General features: G+C 51.2%; 1 protein-coding gene across 7 annotated transcripts in view; it reads right to left on the bottom strand.

Moving 5' to 3' along the window:
* Positions 1–4,993, bottom strand: part of RIPOR2 (RHO family interacting cell polarization regulator 2) — a 230,227-nt gene extending 225,234 nt beyond the window's left edge. For 2 of the 7 annotated variants that reach the window (XM_053904843.1, XM_019425292.2), the window contains exon 1: positions 4,645–4,993. In XM_053904843.1, coding sequence (XP_053760818.1) covers positions 4,645–4,720 — 76 coding nt within the window. In that variant the 5' untranslated portion in view covers positions 4,721–4,993. The remainder of the gene's footprint in view (positions 1–4,644) is intronic. The other 5 variants (XM_019425291.2, XM_053904844.1, XM_019425286.2 and 2 more) reach the window with 4 other exon arrangements.
* Positions 4,994–19,348: the final 14,355 nt, after the last annotated feature.

Here is a 19,348-nt window from a genome sequence, read left to right as displayed (position 1 = left end):
ACGCCGGGTTTTCCAGAAGAAAGGAGTTGTCGCACCCCCAGAGGCCAGAGTGGTTTTCCTGGGCGCGGCTGGACCCTCCCGCCTGCAGTGGTGCCCAGGGCTGGACGTGCGGGCGGGTGACGCCAAGGCTCAGGAAGAAGGGCCACCTTCCCCAATGCGACATTTACCCCCCCAACCGCCCAAAAGCACTGGTGGCCCCGCTGCACTGTCCCCCACGTCACTGTCACCACTTGTGTCCTCTCAGATGCCAGCAGCCACCACGGCCATGTATCAGGCACGGTGCAAGGAGGGGACACAAGTCATGTCTTTTAACCTCCCCAATAGCACCGTGAGGCTGGTGTCATCGTAATAGCCATGTTACGGTCAAGGAGGTGGGCACCAGGGAGGTACAGGGACCCCCCACAGGCCAGTAGCTAAGAAGTCTCCCTGCTGTCAGAGCGTTACCCTTGCCAGGGGTCCCGTCCCTCAGTGTCCCCTAACTGTGGCAGAGTAAAGGAAAGGCAGGCTCATGGCCAGCCCAGATGCTGCTGTCCTCGTTCAGAAAGTCCAGGTGTCCATTGAGCTATTGGTCACACCCCCCTTTACCTGGGGGTCTCAGGTAGGCAGCCTGGTAGGGTTTCTGGGGTGTCAGAAGAGCCCCTCTTCAGCCTGCCCACCATCGTGGATTTGGGCCTTTCTCTGGTGGCCCCTCGTAAAATGCAAATATCCCAGGGGCACCTGGGCGGCTCAGTCGGGTGGGTTTCTCACTTTGGCTCAGGTCACGATCGCGCGGTTCGTGGGTTCGAGCCCGGAGTCAGGCTCTGTGCTGACAGCTCAGAGCCTGGAGCCTGCTTCGGATTCTGTGTCTCCCTCTCTCTGCCCCTCCCCAGCTCGTGCTCTGTCTCAAAAATGAATAAACATTAAAAAAAAATTTTTTTAGGGGCATCTGGGTGGCTCAGTCGGTTGAGCGTCCGACTTCGGATCAGGTCACGATCTCACGGTTTGTGGGTTCGAGCCCCACATCGGGCTCTGTGCTGACAGCTCGGAGCCCGGAGTCTGCTTCGGGTTCTGTGTCTCCCTCTCTCTCTCTCTCTCTGCTCCTCCCCTGCTCACACTCGGTCTCTCTCTCAAAAATAAAATAAAGATTAAAAAAAAAAAATCTAAAAAAATTTTTAATCCAAACATCTCTACGAAGGGTAACATGTTGTAACTCTCATACCTTGGTACCATTACGTGGCACGCCACCCTACTACAGACCGTAAACATCTCATTACAGACACCGGGAGTGAAAAGCAGCAGCCAGGGGTAGTAAGGGAAGGTGGCCTTCGGGAGTCATTGCTTTAATAAGAATACAATTTTGCTTGAACTCAAGCCTTTACTGAGTATTCTAGGTGCCGGGCATTTTGCAGAGTTATAGGCCTGTCATAATGTCTGCAATTTACTTTAAAATACTTTGGCAGGAAGTAGATAAAGCGAATATGGCAACATGGTAACGATTGTTAAGTTTAGGTGATGGGTGTACGGGATTCGTGATATTATTTTCTCTACTTCTCTGTATCGTTGAAAATTTTCATAAGAAGAAGAAAAACAAAGCTTTCCAGTAGCTCAGAATCCATCTTCTACCGCAAGGATGACAGGTTCTGTGGTAAGCATAATTCTAAGATGGCCCCTGACTCCTGACCCTGGCACACATGCTCTGTGTGATTCCCTGATCTCCAGTGTGGGAAAGACCTGGAATATGATGAGATTTTACTTCCATGACTAGGTTATATGGGCAAAGAAGGATTTTACAGATGTAATTAAGATCCCTGATCCCTGATTTTGAACTAATCAAAAGGAGATTGTCCTGGGTGGGCCTGGCCTAATCGGGAGAACTCTTTGCAGGAGAGATTACACGCAGTACCAGATACTCTCTAGTTGACCTTAAGAAAACAGAACTGCCATGGTGGAGAGAGGGCCCTGTGGGTAGCCTTTTCTTGCTGAGGGCCTCAGTCCTACCACAAGGAACTAAATTCTGCCAACAACCGTTGAGTTTGGAAGGAGACTCTGAGCCTCAGAGGGTTCAGCAGTTATGGCTGACACACCGACCACAGCATTGGCTGACCCTGAGTAGACCCAGCTGATTCGTGCCTAGTCTCCCGACCGATGGAAACCGTGAGGTAATAAATGGGTATTGTTTGAAGACAATAAGCTTGTGGTAACTAGCTACAAAGCAACAGAATACAAATACAGGTTTTTGCTGTTGAGGCAGGTCTAATTGATGCGAAATAGTACTGGGTTGGAAAGGATTCCAAGACTGGGCCTGGCTTCCCTGGGTGAGGAGAATGGTGGTTGATTAGCAACGCCTGCATGGGCACAGGGGTGCAGAGTTGATTAGCAATGCCTGCATGGTCACGGGGGGGGGGGGGGGGGGGGGGGTGGTTACCAACGCCTGCATGGGCACGGGGGTGCAGAGTTGATTAGCAACGCCTGCATGGGCACGGGGGTGCAGAGTTGATTAGCAATGCCTGCATGGGCACGGAAGTGCACAGTGGTGGCATGTGTATCTCCTATTGCCATTCAAGGTCCCTTTGTGAATTTGGGGGAAAAGGTTATTAACTTATTTTTTCTCAGTAACAGAATCACCCCGAGGGTTACTCTTGGGTGTCTGAGTCAGAGGGGATGCTGACCTGTAAGAAAAGCCTCAGAGAAAGGGGACAGAAAAAGTTATCAAAGACCGAGTTTAGCAACTGCAAAACAATGTCTAGGGCCAGGCTTGTAGGCTGGTGTTTGCAGTGAGAAACTTCTCCATTGTTCTCGCTTCAGCGTCCTCACTCTTTTCCCCTTTCCATGGCCTCTACTCCTCGGCCTTCAGACATGCACAGGTGTTCCATGAGTTGGCAAAGTCCACCCCAGGCAAAGTCACTTGATCCGCTGCTGATTCTGAGTCACACTGACTCTCTAACACGGCGGGCCTCTTGACCACTCTGCAGGAATGTCAGAAACCCACCCCCACCTTCCTCAGACGCTTATGCCAAAGAGGTCGGGACCAGCCTGCTTAATGTCAAACCTGGATTAAGCATCTGTTAACACCTCATTGTTTCGTATCAAAACCACGCAGAAACCTTCTCCCAAAGTCCAGGCGTTAGTCCCATAATTCAAGTACGATCGCTGTCATGAAACCGGTCCTCCTCCCAAGTTCTTGCCGGTGGAGGGCAGGCTGCCCCACCCCCACCCCATCGCTATGCAACAGCACAGATCATACTCGACCCTTTCTCAGCGACACGCCCCACACCGGAGGTCTTGTCCGAAATCGGCGGGACCACAGCTCTTTCCCCCACGGACACAGAATGAAGGCTCGCCAAAGCCAGAGTCCGAACTTGAGAGGTTCAGGTGAAAGACGCAGAGAAGTAAGAAAGTTGCTAACGGCTGTTCCTTTATATTCAAGGTTCTGCTGCGTGCAATTCCTTGCACGTGGGGTGCTATTTGAAACCCAAGCAGCCCAGCTGGGCCCCCCACGCTAACACATCGTCACCGTTTGCTATTTATCCTCCCAAACCCCTCATTCCTCTTAATTCAACCGTCCTCACCGGGGGCTCCTAACACGTGAGAAAGTCTCGCCAACATCTAATGAGGCTGAAACAGCACCGTGTGATGGGCCTTTAGCGAGAGTAACACCCAGCCCTTAAACCAGGGCCCGGGGGTCCACAGTGGTCACACTCTGTGTCACGGCCTACTGTCCGCTGGTGAGTATTTAAAGAGTTCACGGCTCGTGTTTAGATTTGAGGGCTTGGACTGAGAAAGTAGCGTGTTTTTGTTTTCTGGAAAAGTCAGGAAACCTGGCCACGTGGGCCTCCGTTCGTTCCTCACGAAAACAACGTGACGACAATATGGTGCCCTCTTATGGGGGCACACGTGTTCCCCATTTACCACAGTCTCTACCGTTCCCTGTTGCCTCTTCAGGCCGAGGCCGGAAGTCACTGAAGCTCGTCATCATGGCTTTACTGTTGTTTTTCTCATGACAAACACGAGCGCTGTGAAAACGGCCCTTGACCCACTCACGTACCTCAGCAGCCTAGCCCCTCGATTTGAACTTGCTGACACGTGGGGTTAAATGACCCTCCCCGGCAACAGACACACACCAGTATGGTACTTATTGCGGGGTGATGGTCCCGGCATATATTAGGAACGCTCTTTCTTTCTCAGATTACTTCAACACTGAACTCTCCCTTTTGGTTAGCGTTTCTGTCAACTCAAGGGGAACCTCAGTGAGAGTCTGAAAATTTAGGAAACACACGACTGGTCCTTTAACGGAAATGTGACTCACCCGAGTCTCACCCGCTCTAGCTACCTGCCCGTTTGAGCGGACATCTGGCGCCTGGCCCCCCCCTGTAGAAAACGAAAGTTCCGATTCACACAACCCCTTGACTGGTGTCAATACTCATTTGTAGTTTCCATCTAGATGCAGAAATAAAGAGAGAGGCTCTCTCTCACCTGCTACTTGAAACAAGGCATATTTTGTTACCTCTAATTAGGAGGCAGCTACAGGAAGGAAGGGGGAAGGAGGGGAGGGGGACGACTAAGGTCTCGGCGAGAGGGTGCCCTGGACGAGGAGGGGGCAGGGAGGGGTGCGGAGGGGAGGCCAGCACAGAGGAGGGGCGCAGGCCACACCCTTGGGACACTCACGGTTGAGCTGCCTTCTCCGGATCCTGTCCCTCCATGGCCTGCTTCTGACCCAGTGTAATCGTGAAGGTAGCACCATGGTCCCGGCCTGAGCCTTCTACAACCTTCTCATGGCAGGGAGCAAAAGGGCGCCGGGGGATACGGAAGCCAAGTCCACTTGTATCAAAGAAAAAAAAAAAAGCACCCCAAACACAAACCGTCTTCTCTTTTTTGTATCTGAGGCTTCCGTTGACTTCTTTATCTTCTAACTTGCTTTTTCCTTTCCTTCCCTTCGCTCCCCGCTGGCCCGAAGGCGGCTGCCGGGCCGCGGGGCCGAGCCTCTCCCGGCCTCCTGTGCCATGTTTTATGCATGAAGATGATGGGGCGGTAATTTATTCTAGAGGAGCTCCTGTGTCCGCCCCGCGTCACAGCAGCCAGGCGCTGGCTGGGGGAGGGCAGGTGGCGGGTCCGCGGGAAGGACGGGCTCCCGCTCTGCAGGCAGGACTGCGGAGCTGGGGGGGGGGCCGGGGCCCTCACACCTTGGGGCACTGATTTATTTACTGTTGGGTCTCTGGCACCAGGCACAGGGCGGATGAACAGCACATAGTTGGTGAATGGATGCACGGTCCCGTGATAACCGACGTGAGGACTTCTTTGTGCCCCCGGGAGCCCTTTGCTCCAGTTAAGCTGCTGGCTCCCTGCCTGCTCGAACCTGCCCGCCCGTGTCTCTCCCTGTACTCCCCCCCGCCCCCCACTGGAAATCTTGTTTTCCTGTGAAGCATTCCTGAACCCACATTGACGGGGCCGGCCCCCGTGCACCTGTGCCCCTCACGGTCCTCTGGCCCATGGCCAGACGGCCCTCATCCGTTAGAGCTCTTCTCCGTTCGCTGGTTTGTTTTAACGCGCGTGTCCGAAAGGGAGGCAGCTTCTTGGTGGCAGGAAGTATAGTCCTTTCCCCGAGCTGCCGCGTGCCGCGGTGCGCATGGGAAACTGGTGGCACGAAGGAGTGGCTGGGACAGTCGGCCTCCCCGATCTCCGTAGCCCCTCGTCAGACCACCCTGAATGAAGACACAGTGTAAGGAAATACACTGTGTGGGTGATAAAAACGCAGCCTCACGCGGGGCCCGCAGGTGCGGCCCCTCCAAACAGATGGCTTTCTGGAACAGCCCTCACGCAGACGTGGCAGAGCCTCGCCCGGGAGGGAAGCTCTCCCTGATTGCCCTTCCGGACGCCCTGTCACGTTGCCGCACACAGCCTACCGTCAGTGGTCAAGGCCTTAGGAACAGCCTTGCCGTGAGGCCGGGATCGGGAAAAGTGACACTCAGGTGCCCGGACTGAGCCCAAGAGAATCCACCAGCTGGCTGAAGGCAGGGTCCCTGGCATCTCTTCAGTGTCTCTCGTGGGCCACAAGCCGGGGGGACAGGTGACTGCGGACAGGTGGGAGTCGGGAGGGCTGGAGCGGCCCCCAGCCAGAGCTGTGGCATGGGCACGGCTTCCTCCCAGAAAGGAAATGACCCACAGACCTCCCCAGGGTTGTAAAGACGCAGTGAGATAAAGTAACTCTAGGGGTGGCAGCACATTGGACCGCTCCCCGGGAGCTCATGGCTCTGGGCCCGGGGGGGCATAGAGTACCTTCCGAAATGTCTGGGTGCAAACTTCGGTAGCCTGCTGGCTAGCTTCGTGCCTTGAACATCACTGTGCCTCAGTTTCTTCATCTGTAAAGTGGGGAGAAGAATGACAGCCGCTGCCTTCAGGTTATGCTGACGTCATGAATCGATACACGCAAAGGACTTAGATTGTGCTCAGCATAAAAGCATTGCTCCTGGTTGTCAGCATCTACTGTTAATTAGCAATGTGATTTCACAAAAGGGGGCAAATTCCCTGGGCCTTTGTTTCCTTAGCTGCAAAATGGGGCACGGGGTGGGGGGAGGCGGGAGCTGGGGTATATTATGTCAAGAATCTGGAGTATTAGTTTCCTATTGCTGCTTTAATTTATCACCACAAATTTAAAAGGACACCAATATCTTACAGGTGGGGAGGTCCAAGTCTGGAATGGGTCTCACCAGGCGGAACGCGGGGCTGGGTTCCTCCTGGAGGCCCTAGGGGGACGATCTGTTCCTTGATTCCAGGGGCCTCTGGGGGCAGCTGGTTGTCCTCGAATCTACATCCAGGGGTCTCTGTGAGCCTGGGGGATCACCACCCCAGGGCCCTTTACACCAAACATAGTGACTTGGTTAACGAGGGTCGGGGTGGCTTGGCTGGTCTACACAATCACCGCTGGGCCCTGGTGGGTCTGTATCTCGAGCTTCGTTTTCCAAAGCAGGGTGGAGGGTGGAGAACAAGATTTGCACAAAAACCTATGTAAGGTAGCCACTGAGAAGGTTTTATTGGCTGTTGCAAGGGGACACAATCCCCTAGAATGACGAACGCAGGACGAGAAAACCAGGAAGCCTAGGAAAGGACGTTCTCACAGTCTTGTCTGCCCTTGACCTCCATGATCATTCGCTGCAATGCGTCTCTGCTCTTCCTGCCACTAACGGTAAATCAGATCAGGTGGCCGCCAACCAGGCAAACGAGAGAGGAGAGGAAGCTCCAGAGAGGATGCTCCCTTCCGCCATCTTGGTTCACCATTGGCTCTTCAAAGTCTGTGCCCACAATGAACTTGAACCTACAGTATGTGATACAAAATGAAGCACTTTTTTTTTCTTTTTTTTTTTTTGCAGTCGGTATCAGATCTTCTTTCCTCCTCCTGAGGCCACACATTTCCTCAGGCCTGTGCTGCCTGAGTCACTGCTTTTCTGATGCACATAATTTACAACAGCAGATGAGGGAGAACAGCGGGCCAGGGGGGCGGAAAGTACAGTTAGGTCTAAAATGAGAGGCAGTTGAAAAGTTTGCATTTCCTCTTCTCTTGTGCATTGAAATACAAATCATACCAGTTGATTCCTGATAATCACGGAGAGACTGGTGGGAGGGGGGGCGGAGCCAGAAGCAGAGGACTTTCCATCATTCTTGCCAGTTCTTTCCGGTCACGTTGGCCGTGCTGTGGGCCCACGGCTCATACCGAATGGTTCCCCTTTCTGACTCCTCAAGCTTTCCCTTTTCTTTCACTGAGCACACACTTGTAAACGGTGGGAATAAGTGTCTGTGGAGAGTGTCACCCTCCCAGGGGACATTCTCCTTTGCGCTACGGGTCGAATCTCAATTTCTGACTCTCCTCTAGGCTCGTGCTGCTATTAAACTTTCATCGGTTGCAGGATTTCATGGCCAAACAGATTCTGCCAGGAGCAATATGTTTAAAAGAACATGAAAAAAAAAAAGGGCATAATTATGAGATCCTTTCTTCATTCTCGCTTCAACTCATTTTCAATAGATGGAGACTAGATGCTAGGTTCAGGAGAAAGCCCACCAGCGGGTTTATTTCTACTTTAAAACAGTCCTTGGGAGAAACAGACTTTCAAGGCCTCAGTGGAGAATGGAAACCACTGAGCTAAGGCACATAGTGCCACTTTTAAAGCCAACCACTAAGGAAAACTTGGTATTATTTTTAAATAAAAGCTTATCAAACACCAGGAGGAAAGAACAGCACAGCACGGTATTTCTCTCCTGCCACAAACACACATTAAAAAGGACATAGGGCTCAGCTTATTCCCTGGAACCGGGAAGGGAGCGGGAGCCAGGTCCCGGCTGTGGCTTTCTGGCTGGCTATCAACCCACATTGACGGAGTGCTTACCAAGAAATAGGCTTTGTGTTGCATGCTTTGAGTAGATATATGCTTTTGTTTAATCTCCCCCATGTTCTTATTAATAAGTAGCTACAGTAATCTCAATTTTTTAATGTTTATTTATTTTTGAGAGAGAGAGAGACAGAGCATGAGTGGGCAGGGGCAGAGAGAGTGAGGGAGACACAGAATCCGAAGCAGGCTCCAGGCTCTGAGCTGTCAGCACAGAGCCTGATGTGGGACTCGAACTCCCGAACCGTGAGATCATGACCTCAGCCGAAGTTGGCCGCTCAACCGATTGAGCCACCCAGGCGCCCCGCTTCTCTTCTGTTTACCCCAAAGTAAAAATGAAGAATCAGAACCTCCCAGAACTTCGGAGCTGCAGAGAACTCGGGGATCACTGCCCGACCCCTTCACATCACGGGAGGGGGAGCAGAGACTTAGAAATGTTTCTTCAGTGGCACCAAACCAGTTAGTTCCTGAGGCAATCTTAATACCCCATTGTTCTTTCCACGTTCACAAGCCATCACAAGCCTGACTTCTCGCGTATGAAATGCATGCATTGTCGGCAATGTTTTGAACATTATGTTTTATGTGTGAGCAAACAGCATCGCAAGAACTGCATTTTATTTATTTATTTATTTATTTTTTCAATATATGAAATTTATTGTCAAATTGGTTTCCATACAACACCCAGTGCTCATCCCAAAAGGTGCCCTCCTCAATACCCATCACCCACCCTCCCCTCCCTCCCACCCCCCATCAACCCTCAGTTCTCAGTTTTTAAAAGTCTCTTATGCTTTGGCTCTCTCCCACTCTAACCTCTTTTTTTTTTCCCTTCCTCTCCCCCATGGGTTTCTGTTAAATTTCTCAGGATCCACGTAAGAGTGAAAACATATGGTATCTGTCTTTCTCTGTATGGCTTATTTCACTTAGCATCACACTCCCCAGTTCCATCCACGTTGCTACAAAGGGCCATATTTCATTCTTTCTCATTGCCACGTAGTACTCCATTGTGTATATAAACCACAATTTCTTTATCCATTCATCAGTTGATGGACATTTAGGCTCTTTCCATAATTTGGCTATTGTTGAGAGTGCTGCTATAAACATTGGGGTACAAGTGCCCCTATGCATCAGTACTCCTGTATCCCTTGGGGAAATTCCTAGCAGTGCTATTGCTGGGTCATAGGGTAGGTCTATTTTTAATTTTCTGAGGAGCCTCCACACTGCTTTCCAGAGTGGCTGCACCAATTTGCATTCCCACCAACAGTGCAATTCTAAAATTCATATGGAACCACAAAAGGCCCCAAATAGCCAAAGTAATTTTGAAGAAGAAGACCAAAGCAGGAGGCATCACAATCCCAGACTTTAGCCTCTACTACAAAACTGTAATCATCAAGACAGCATGGTATTGGCACAAAAACAGACACATAGACCAATGGGATAGAATAGAAACCCCAGAACTAGACCCACAAAAGTATGGCCAACTAATCTTTGACAAAGCAGGAAAGAACATCCAATGGAAAAAAGACAGTCTCCTTAACAAATGGTGCTGGGAGAACTGGACAGCAACATGCAGAAGGTTGAAACTAGACCACTTTCTCACACCATTCACAAAAATAAACTCAAAATGGATAAAGGACCTGAATGTGAGACAGGAAACCATCAAAACCCTAGAGGACAAAGCAGGAAAAGACCTCTCTGACCTCGGCCGTAGCAATCTCTTACTCGACACATCCCCAAAGGCAAGGGAATTAAAAGCAAAAATGAACTACTGGGACCTTATGAAGATAAAAAGCTTCTGCACAGCAAAGGAAACAACCAACAAAACTAAAAGGCAACCAACGGAATGGGAAAAGATATTTGCAAATGGCATATCAGACAAAGGGCTAGTATCCAAACTCTATAAAGAGCTCACCAAGAACTGCATTTTAAAATGGTGCTATGATGGGGCGCCTGGGTGGCTCAGTCGGTGGGGCATTGGACTTCAGCTCAGGCCATGATCTCACAGCTCGTGGGTCCGAGCCCCCTGTTGGGCTCTGTGCTGACACCTCAGAGCCTGGAGCCTGCTTCGGATTCTGCGTCTCCCTCTCTCTCTGCCTCTCCCTTGCTCATGCTCTCTCTCTCTTTCTCTTTCTCTCTCTCTCTCAAAAATAAAATAAAAAACATAAAAAAAATTTTTTTAATGGTGCTATGAAACCAGAGCTTCCCAAAGGTTTCACGCGTGTGGTTCCCAGAGGGATACTCATCTGACTGGGGGCACGTATATTTTTATACATTTTTAGGACGGAAAGGGAAGAGAGTGGAGCGAGATAAGGAACACAGTGAGGGATGGTCTCTCCTTGATGTCTCCGCCGAGGGTCCTGGACCCACAAGAATCTGGGCGCCTGCTTGAGGGCGGTTGTCCAAGCAGCCCGGAGGTGTTGACTTCACTAGGTTAATCCGATTCAGATTTTTTAGATGTTGTCGGCACTGGCCATATAAAGATGAACAATACGTGGGTTTGCCCCGGAGAACCTAAAGTCCCGTGGGGAATGAGGACCGATTCACAAATAACTCCATTACCTGATCCGACGTGATGGGTGTTGGAACAGGCCCCGTGGAGCCATTTGGGAGCCCGGATGATAAAGAAATGATTCCAACAGGAAGAGGGCATCCTGGGCAGATTTGGGAGGCGGCGGCATCCGAGCTATGCCCTGAAAGACTGGGGGATGTCAAGGCGGGTAGAGGAATGAGAAAAAAGGCCTCGCAGGCCCAAGACTCATGTGCACAAAGGCTGGCGGAGGGGGGTGGGGGGAGTGGGGGGTAAATGCCAGGGAGCCCTGGAAGGAGGGGAGGTCCGGGGCAGGGAGAGCAGCCTGATGGGGTGGCGGGAGGCCCCACGGGGGGCGGGGGGAGGACAGACCCTCCTAGTCCAGAAGGAAGGGGACTTGTTATTCATCCAGGGCCTCCCTCATCACTGGGGTGTCTCGCCTTGTCCTCAGGAGTCCGTGGGTCTCACGCCTCCTCTCTTCACCACGCTACCTGGACAAAGAAGAATCAGAGATGCCCATGGATGCTGCAGGGTGTGGCCCCGCAGGGACGCCAAATAAGGTGGTCTCGAGAGCCCAGAAGCTGCCCCTTGGTGTCTCAGAGAGGGTGGGCAAGGGCCTTCGTGGAGTCATCTTGTCCCAAGCTGTGGGGTTGAGGTCCAGGGGCTGAGAAGGCACCCAGGGAAGACCGTCTCTGGGAACTGTGTCATACCAAGCAAAACCTCAACAGAAAACTAGAAATCAGAAAGGAAAGCCGTTAACGTACAAGGCAGAAGAAACACTTGCTGAAACACTTTGGGTTACCTGGCCGACATATTTAAAAGTGAAACAAACGTTGAAAATCTAAAAGATGTAAGCATTTACTGAGGGCTCGGTACTTGCCAGACGTCACGCCAAATGATTTGGGGGCATTATCTCCTACAACCCTGGAGAGCCTGATTATAACCAGAAATTCGCTGGGTAAGAGTAAAGTCTCCACCGAAGGGGTTAGTTGGTTGATGGCAAAGGTTAGCGTCATCGAGTTGGGACAACCAGTTCATCCTGGGTTGCCAGAGGCTTTGCCGGTTTCGGCACCGCAAACCTCACGTCCGCGGAACCCCCGGTCCTGGGTGAACTGGGATGGCTGACTGAGCAGAGTCTCTCTCTCCTCTTTTTGGGTTTATGCATGGAGAAGACTGGACAGCTGGGCCCCTTCTCCCCAGGACGACATTGGATGAATACTGCCAAACTCCAATTTCTGTATCTTACTGTTCTAGGTCCTCACCCTGTGCCTTCTTCCTACATCTGCTGCCATAGGTTCATCTTGAGATGGCGAAGCAGAACTACGATCGTTCCCCTCTTCCAGGTGCCTTCCTGCGCCACGGTGGCGGGCAGGTGCCAGCGTGGGGCACACTCACCTGCCTCTAGAGCTCCTCTGGTGACTTACATCCATCAGGCAGGTGCACCGATGTGAGTCTCGAAGGAGCGAATGGGCAAAAGCAGTTGTTGGCCTTGTGTCAGGAGAACGGACTGTCTGGCAAGCGGGTCGACCCAGAAGCTTCCTGATCATGGCAGAGGCATGGTGCTTCCGGGGCCTTAGGCGGCCCCGGAAGTTTAGACAGTGTACCCTGAGTCCTTGCAATGATATTATGAGCTGTCGGTAACCATTCCTAAAGCTCCTTTTGCATAAATTACCCAGAGGATTCTGTAGTTTGCAACCCAAATACCACAGACAGAGATGGTAATTTGGATGCCATTACCAACCGCTTCACAGCGGCCTCCTGGAGTTGCTGTATTGGAAGGAATTCTGAGGCCTCGTCCAGGCTCAGTGAGAACACCCACTCTGCTGGATTGAGGCCACCGTTATGGCCCCGGAGAGAGAAGAATTACAGTTGTGCCAGACTTTCGCCATCTGTGGTTAAGGCAATTGACAGAAACATGTCTTTCTTCTTTGGTTTTACAACCATACCGTCATGCGTAAGGTGCCTTCTGCTAAGGTGTTGACGTTGTAAGTTTAACTCTGGAAATCCGAAATTTTAGACATATTTCTTTACACTTAGTTTTTAGAAGTATAAGCTACGTTTGTCTCTGACGTCGAGGGTTGAATGATTGTTGATGGAAGTTCTTGAAGAATGGGAATGTTCTCTTAAAATTTCTTGCTCCGCCAAGATAAAGGAGATTCAGAATATTTACGTTCTAGTATACATTTTCACTATATATGCCTCTCTATATTATAGTAGGTATGTATTACATTTAAGGAGTAGGATAATCAATGTGGCTAGAAAGAAGGAATTAAGATCTTGCTCGAGTTTAAATATGTATGTATTCTATTTCTTACAACTTCCCTTTACTATTCATAGTTTAAAATAAAATTTTGTTGAATCCTCCATAAAGGCTGTAATGTGTGCTGGTGATAGGAAATTACATTTGTTGCATTGGCTGTAGAACGTGACTATTATAGGAGACAGAATCTTCTTACTTAAACCATAAACGAAGTTAGCAGCCTTATGCTATGTTCTCTTCCACTATGTATATCTCTCAGGTTCTCTTGTTGGACAGAGAGGGCGTCCGCTGGACCCTCTTACAGGTGGAGAAAGAAAATAAAGCCACTCTGCCTGAATCCACAACACAAAGCATGATTTCTTTGACAATTCCTAGAGTTTGGGGTTCCTCATGGTCTCTCCCTTGTCCCACGTCCACCTGAAAGGGCTCGTCCCCTGGGGGGTTTTCTCTCCGAGGGGGACTTTTACTTTCCAACTCAGAGGTGACAAAGTTAAGGCTGTAGTGAGGACAGTAGAGGCCATCCAGCCACTACTGTCTCATCACCCAGGCACGGCCTGTTCTGACACCTGTCACCGCAAGTTGAACAGACCTTTTTTTTTTTTTTAATTTTAAAGAGAAAGGAAAAGAGTTTTTTCTTTGACCCCAAGTTAAGACAACTGCCCGGGATACACAGTCTTTACAAAAAAAGAGACCGTTGTAGGGAAGGAACTTTTGGTGCCGGGTTATATATGTTTGTTTGTTTTACATAAAGAGTTACAAATCATCATGACGAAAGACATTCCAGAAAGTTACAGACTTTATCTTAGTGTTTTTAGTGTGTGCAGAGCTGTAGGACTCTAATCTTATGGGAACCAGGGAGGTTTGTTTTCTTATCTTTATGTTTGGAATGCTCCGTTTTGGTTATTTATTTTTTTTTAACGAAGCAGATGTACAAGTGTGCTCCGGGCAGAAATAGAGCCCCGGCTTTGAGGTCTTGCCGAGTCATTCCGACCTTGATAAATGTCAAAGTATAGCTTCCCTGGGAGCCCAGGAACAGGACCCACCAACATGAAAAGTCGAAAATTTCCTTTATCGCACCCAAGAGTCCAACCTGGGTGAGACGCCTGTGCACAGCCAATCTGAGGCATGAGGCCAGGAAAGGGAACTTTTGGAGTTAGAAAGAGCTGGAAACAAACGTTGGTTCCTCTCTCCTTTCATCAAGAGCAGGTGTCCTTCCAAGGGTCTCCTTGTTGCAAACATAGCAATTCACTGTAAACACAACCCGAGTGTGGTTCTTTTAAAGCAAGGGGAAGGTATTATAAGATGCTAGGACAGGGGTGTCTAGGTAGTTCGGTGGGTTAAGTGCCTGACTCGTGATTTCGGCTCAGGTCATGATCTCACTGTTTGAGGTCGAGCCCCACACCGGGCTCTGCACTGACAGCATGGGATTCTTGGGATCTTCCCTCTTACTCTCTCTCGGGCTCTCCCCTGCTCATGCGTGTGTTCGCTCTCTCTCAAAATAAATAAACTTTAAAAAAAAGATGATAGGACAAACGTTTCAGGCAGGTGTGTGAGGGTGAGGACCACCACCGAGAACCCTGATGGCAGTGAATCAGACTCTGCCTGGCCTTGACTTACCACAAAGTCTAATCCGGGCTTCTGGGTACTGGGGTGCCCTCCTGGCCCTGTGGGCAGCCCATGGCTCCGGAGGACTGAATCCCGAAGACTGAATCTTGACTGCACCCCTGGAAGCTGCCTGACCCTGGCTAAGCCACTTGAGACATGAGCGCCCTCGACCTTGGATGGGAACAGCTTTCGCGCCTACTCCTCCGGGTTGCGGTGAGGACCGGATGAGCTCATCCTTGTGAAAACAGTACCTGGTGGGCAGCCAGCACTTAATATTTATTAGCTATTAATCTGGTCGGACGCATCTCTTTCTCCCCGTGGATCGGTTTCCTCTGCTTCACTGGGCCTGCGTCCAAGCTCGGCCACCCCATGATGGCGACCCCACTGGTAAGTCCGCACCACCCCAATCCGGGCCAACAGCCGGACTGAATGTGATTCCCTCAAGTCTCCAAACCGCAATCTCAGCAGAAAGCAGAAAGAAGCTTCTTGATGGGCTGCGGTCAGGGAGGCGAATGAACTCAGCTGTGGAAGGTTGAATTGTGTGCACGCGGGAGTCAGGGGGGAAGCGGAGGCGGTAGAAAGAAGGGGCGTCTTTATGGCTGGTTAATCTTCCCCAAAGGGGTGAGCCCAGCAGCCCTGTATTTTGTGGTCTTTCGTGATAAGCCTTTCATGAGCAGTCTTGGGCCCATCCCAGATACAGCGTGTCCTTTAACCACATCTGTGTGTGGGTTTCCCTCCTTTCCCCGCTTTGTGCTTTGGCTCACAATTGCCCTTGATCTACAGTCATTCTGCTCACACGTGCGGAAAGCCTGGGAGTTTCCCGGCAGAGCCATCCACAACCAGAGACTCCGACTGCTGGTAAGAGAGTCTGAAAGCCCAGCATCCTTGCCCTGGTTGGGGACACAGGTCCCCTGGGTGGCTCAGTCTGTTAAGCGCTGGACTTTGGGTCAGGTTCTGATCTCATGGTTTGTGAGTTTGAGCCCCGCGTCAGGTTCTGTGCTGACAGCTCAGAGCCTGGAGCCTGCTTCGGATTCTGTGTCTCCGTCTCTCTCTCTGCCCCTCCCCTGCTCGTGCTCTCTCTCTCTCTCTCAAAAAGAAACATTAAAAAAATTTTTAAAATAATAACAAAGTAAGACAATCCCACGGATCCAAAAACGAGCCTGAACTCAGTCGTGAGCCATTAATGAACGTAACTGCTGTCCATGTGAAGAAGATTCTTTCAGTCCTCTGGGATTGGATTCTGTTTCTCATCCTTGTAATTCTTCCCTGGGTCCCACCCACCGAGAGGGAGCCCCATCTCTCTGCCTTCAGAAAGTGCTCTTCTTTCAAAGAAAACAAGGACAGCCACTCGTCTTAAAAAAAAAAAAAAAAAAAAAAAAAGGAAAGAAAAGAGAAGGTTGGTCTGGTATGTGACCTGATCTTGTCTGTTGCCCCCCACCCAACCCAGCACTCGAAGCTGGAAGAGCAGTTTTAACTTTCAGAAAAACAGGCTCTTGCTGCCAAGTGCGGCTGCCTGTCTGAAGCGGGGACCGGGAGACGGAGGGAGGGTGAGAGACGGTGGTTCTAGACAGGCTGACACCCCAGCTGACGCTCACGTGGGAGCGCTCCCCGTCCCTACTGTGCAGGCTGCTGCCGCTGGTTTTAAGGGCGGGCCATCCGTGTGGCCTTCCACGAGAAACGTGCTCGCGGGGAGGGGTCCCGCCTCAACAGCCAAGGGGCTCTGTTGGGCCGACAGGTCAGTCCTTGGAGCCGGGCTGGCCTCAGCGCCAGGCAGGCACGACCGTCACGGGTGGGGTGGGCTCTGAGCCAGTCTCTGGTGCCCAGACCCGCGTCAGAGGGCTCCATCCATTTTTGGGGCTGAAGACATGTCTATTGTTAAAAATGCAAGCCTTTCAAGAGAGAGGACACATTTCCCTGTTATATTAACCAGGGTTCTCTGGGTTGCAACAAGAACTTAATTCAAAAATAGCGTGCACATTGGGGCGCCCCAGGGGGCTCAGTCGGTTGGGTGTTTGACTCTGGCTCAGGTCATGATCTCACAGTTCGTGAGTTCGAGCTCCGTGTCAGGCTCTGTGTTGGCAGCTCGGAGCCTGGATCCTGCTTCAGATTCTGTGTCTCCCTCTCTCTCTCTCTGCCCCTCCTCCACTCCCATTCTGTCTGTCTGTCTCTCTTTCAAAACAAACATTAAAATTTTTTTAAATAGCATGCGCATAAAAGAGAATTTATTTGGCTCAGGAATTAGGTTTGAAGGGGTTCAAACACAGCTAGATCAGGTGCCCAAACAATGTCATCATAAATCTATCTTCTTACCTCTGCCAGCTTTGGTTTTTGTCTGTGCTTGCTTTGTTTTTTAGGTGGCAAAGACAGCCTCCAGTAACCCCCTACGGTGCTAGTAACCCTAAAGGAGGGAGTGCCCCTCCCCCATCAGCCCGGCAAAAATCTCAGGACTGCTTCTCATTGGTTCAAGTGGAGTCATGTGGTCTCCGTGAACCAATCGCCGTGGCTCTGACCTCAGTCGCGTACCAATCGCTGGAGTTGAGGGGTCAGCCCCACCCAAAGAGTGGGAGCGAGTGGTTCAGCAAAGAAAACGGAAGTGCTCTTACCAAGAGCGGAGAGAATGGGTCATGGGAAGATAAAGCTAAAACCTTTTTGCCGCACTTCTGCTCAACTTTCATACCTCCAGTGTAATGACTGGCAGCGAGCGGGTCCCTGAAACATGAGGCACAGCAGAAATTGAAAGACAAGTCCGGAGCAAGGGTCACCGTGCTGGGAAACCAGGCTGGGGCGGGGGACCCTGCATCAGGGCTCCCCGAGGCGCTAGGGGACAACCCAGATTCTCCGAGACTCTAGTGGTCTCTTCTTAGAAGCTGAGCAAACGTCCAGGCCCTGTGAAGAGCGGCAGTTGGATTCCAGAGAGCTTGATGGGTATGGGGCAGGCGGCCGGTACCGCAGCTCACAAGTCATACCCACGGGCGTCCCTCGCCTTGTAAGCTCAGCCTTCAGCCTTGTTTACCAGGAATGAAATACTCTGCAGGGATTTTCTGCCTCCGAATCCCAGGATCCTTCATCATGCTTCGTGTGGCATGTTGGTGCCTGGCAGGGACACCTGTGATAAAACCAGGGACTCCTGTCTGATGAGCGGGACTACCCCGTCATCTCTTTTTCACCACTGCGACCGCCAGGCGGCTGAGGTCTCCTGAGCCCCACGTCGTAACAACCTCGCCAGAGGGTCTCCTGTTTCCTCTGCAGATGAGGAAGGGCTTGGAGAAAGGGGAAGTGATTTGCCAGCCAGTGAGCGGTGGGCCCAGGAGAGAGACCCCCAGAGCCGACGTCCTTAAACCCCAGGCCGCCACCAAGAATCCGAAGCCGGAAGTACTGGGGAAGCAGGGAGGGGTGAAGCCTAAAGCAATCGGCGATTTGGGGTAGGGAGGACGCCCAGGCGTGCAAGTCGTGGCTGCTGACGGTCTGTGCACAGGAGCAAGGAGCCGGAAGATTATGAGAACATGCTGCCTCTTTGCTGAAGATGGTACCACTCCGGGGAGGGCGACCACATAACCGATCGTCTCAACCAACACCGTTTGAGAGTGACAGGGCACTTGAATTATTACCCACGAAGGGGCGCCTGGGTGGCTCAGTCGGTTCGCGGTTAGCGTCTGACTGGGGCTCAGGTCATGACCCCGCCCGTTCGTGTGTTCGAGCCCCGCATCAGGCTCTTTGCCGCTAGCTCGGAGCCCGGAGCCTGCTTTGGATTCTGTGCCTCCCTCTCTGCCCCCCCACTGCTCACACTCTGTCTCTCTCGAAAATAAAGCATTGCAGGGTGGCCGGCGAGGGAGGTGTCAACCGGCCTTGATCTTTGCAGCCCTGGGCTCTAACCAATTGAGTTCATCTCCAGACACAGTGGAGATGAGGGACAGAAGACGCAGTGTAAATGATTAATTATTGAATCGAGCCAACGACAACGAGCACCGACAGGCACGGCGGCGGCGCAAGGTGGTTAGAGGGTTCCCCTTTGAGCCTTGGGTTTGGATCTTGCTCTGTGAACTCGGGCAAGTTCCTCTGAGGCTCAGATTCCTGATCTGTAAAATGGGGACCAGAGCACAGAATGCCCGAGCATTTACTTTGTCTCAGGCACTGGGCTAAGCCCTTTATGTGGATTACTTAATTCTGGCATCTCAACCTCCCGGGGCAGGCATTATTATTATGTCCATCTTGCAGACGGGGGGCACTGAGGCCCATGAGGCTACGTAACTTACTCCAGCTTGTGCAATTAATAAATACTTGTCATATGGGGGTTGGTTTGGGTGATTAAATAAGACAACACTTATTAAAAACTTAGCATATTGACTGAGAGCCGACAGAAGCCCTGGATAAACCGTTCGTCCTGAATGATGATAATTCGGCATTCAACGTATTGTTATCTTACATTTGGAATTTGGAAGGCACTAATACGGATCATATTTCTCCCTCACCATATGGCAGGACGATCCTCTGAATAAAAACCTTTAATACTCCTTGATACCCTAAGAGGACGGCATTGTTGACATGACCCGTCTCTGAGAACCCCAAGAATCTCAAACATCCACACGGGTCTTGCTGCAGCTGGGA

Source organism: Panthera pardus, unplaced genomic scaffold (assembly GCF_024362965.1).
Source record: "Panthera pardus isolate Hobbes unplaced genomic scaffold, ASM2436296v1 HiC_scaffold_17, whole genome shotgun sequence".
Lineage (NCBI taxonomy): Eukaryota > Metazoa > Chordata > Mammalia > Carnivora > Felidae > Panthera > Panthera pardus.
The sequence above is the reverse complement of the archived record's forward strand: the minus strand, read 5'-3'. Positions and strand labels throughout refer to the sequence as shown.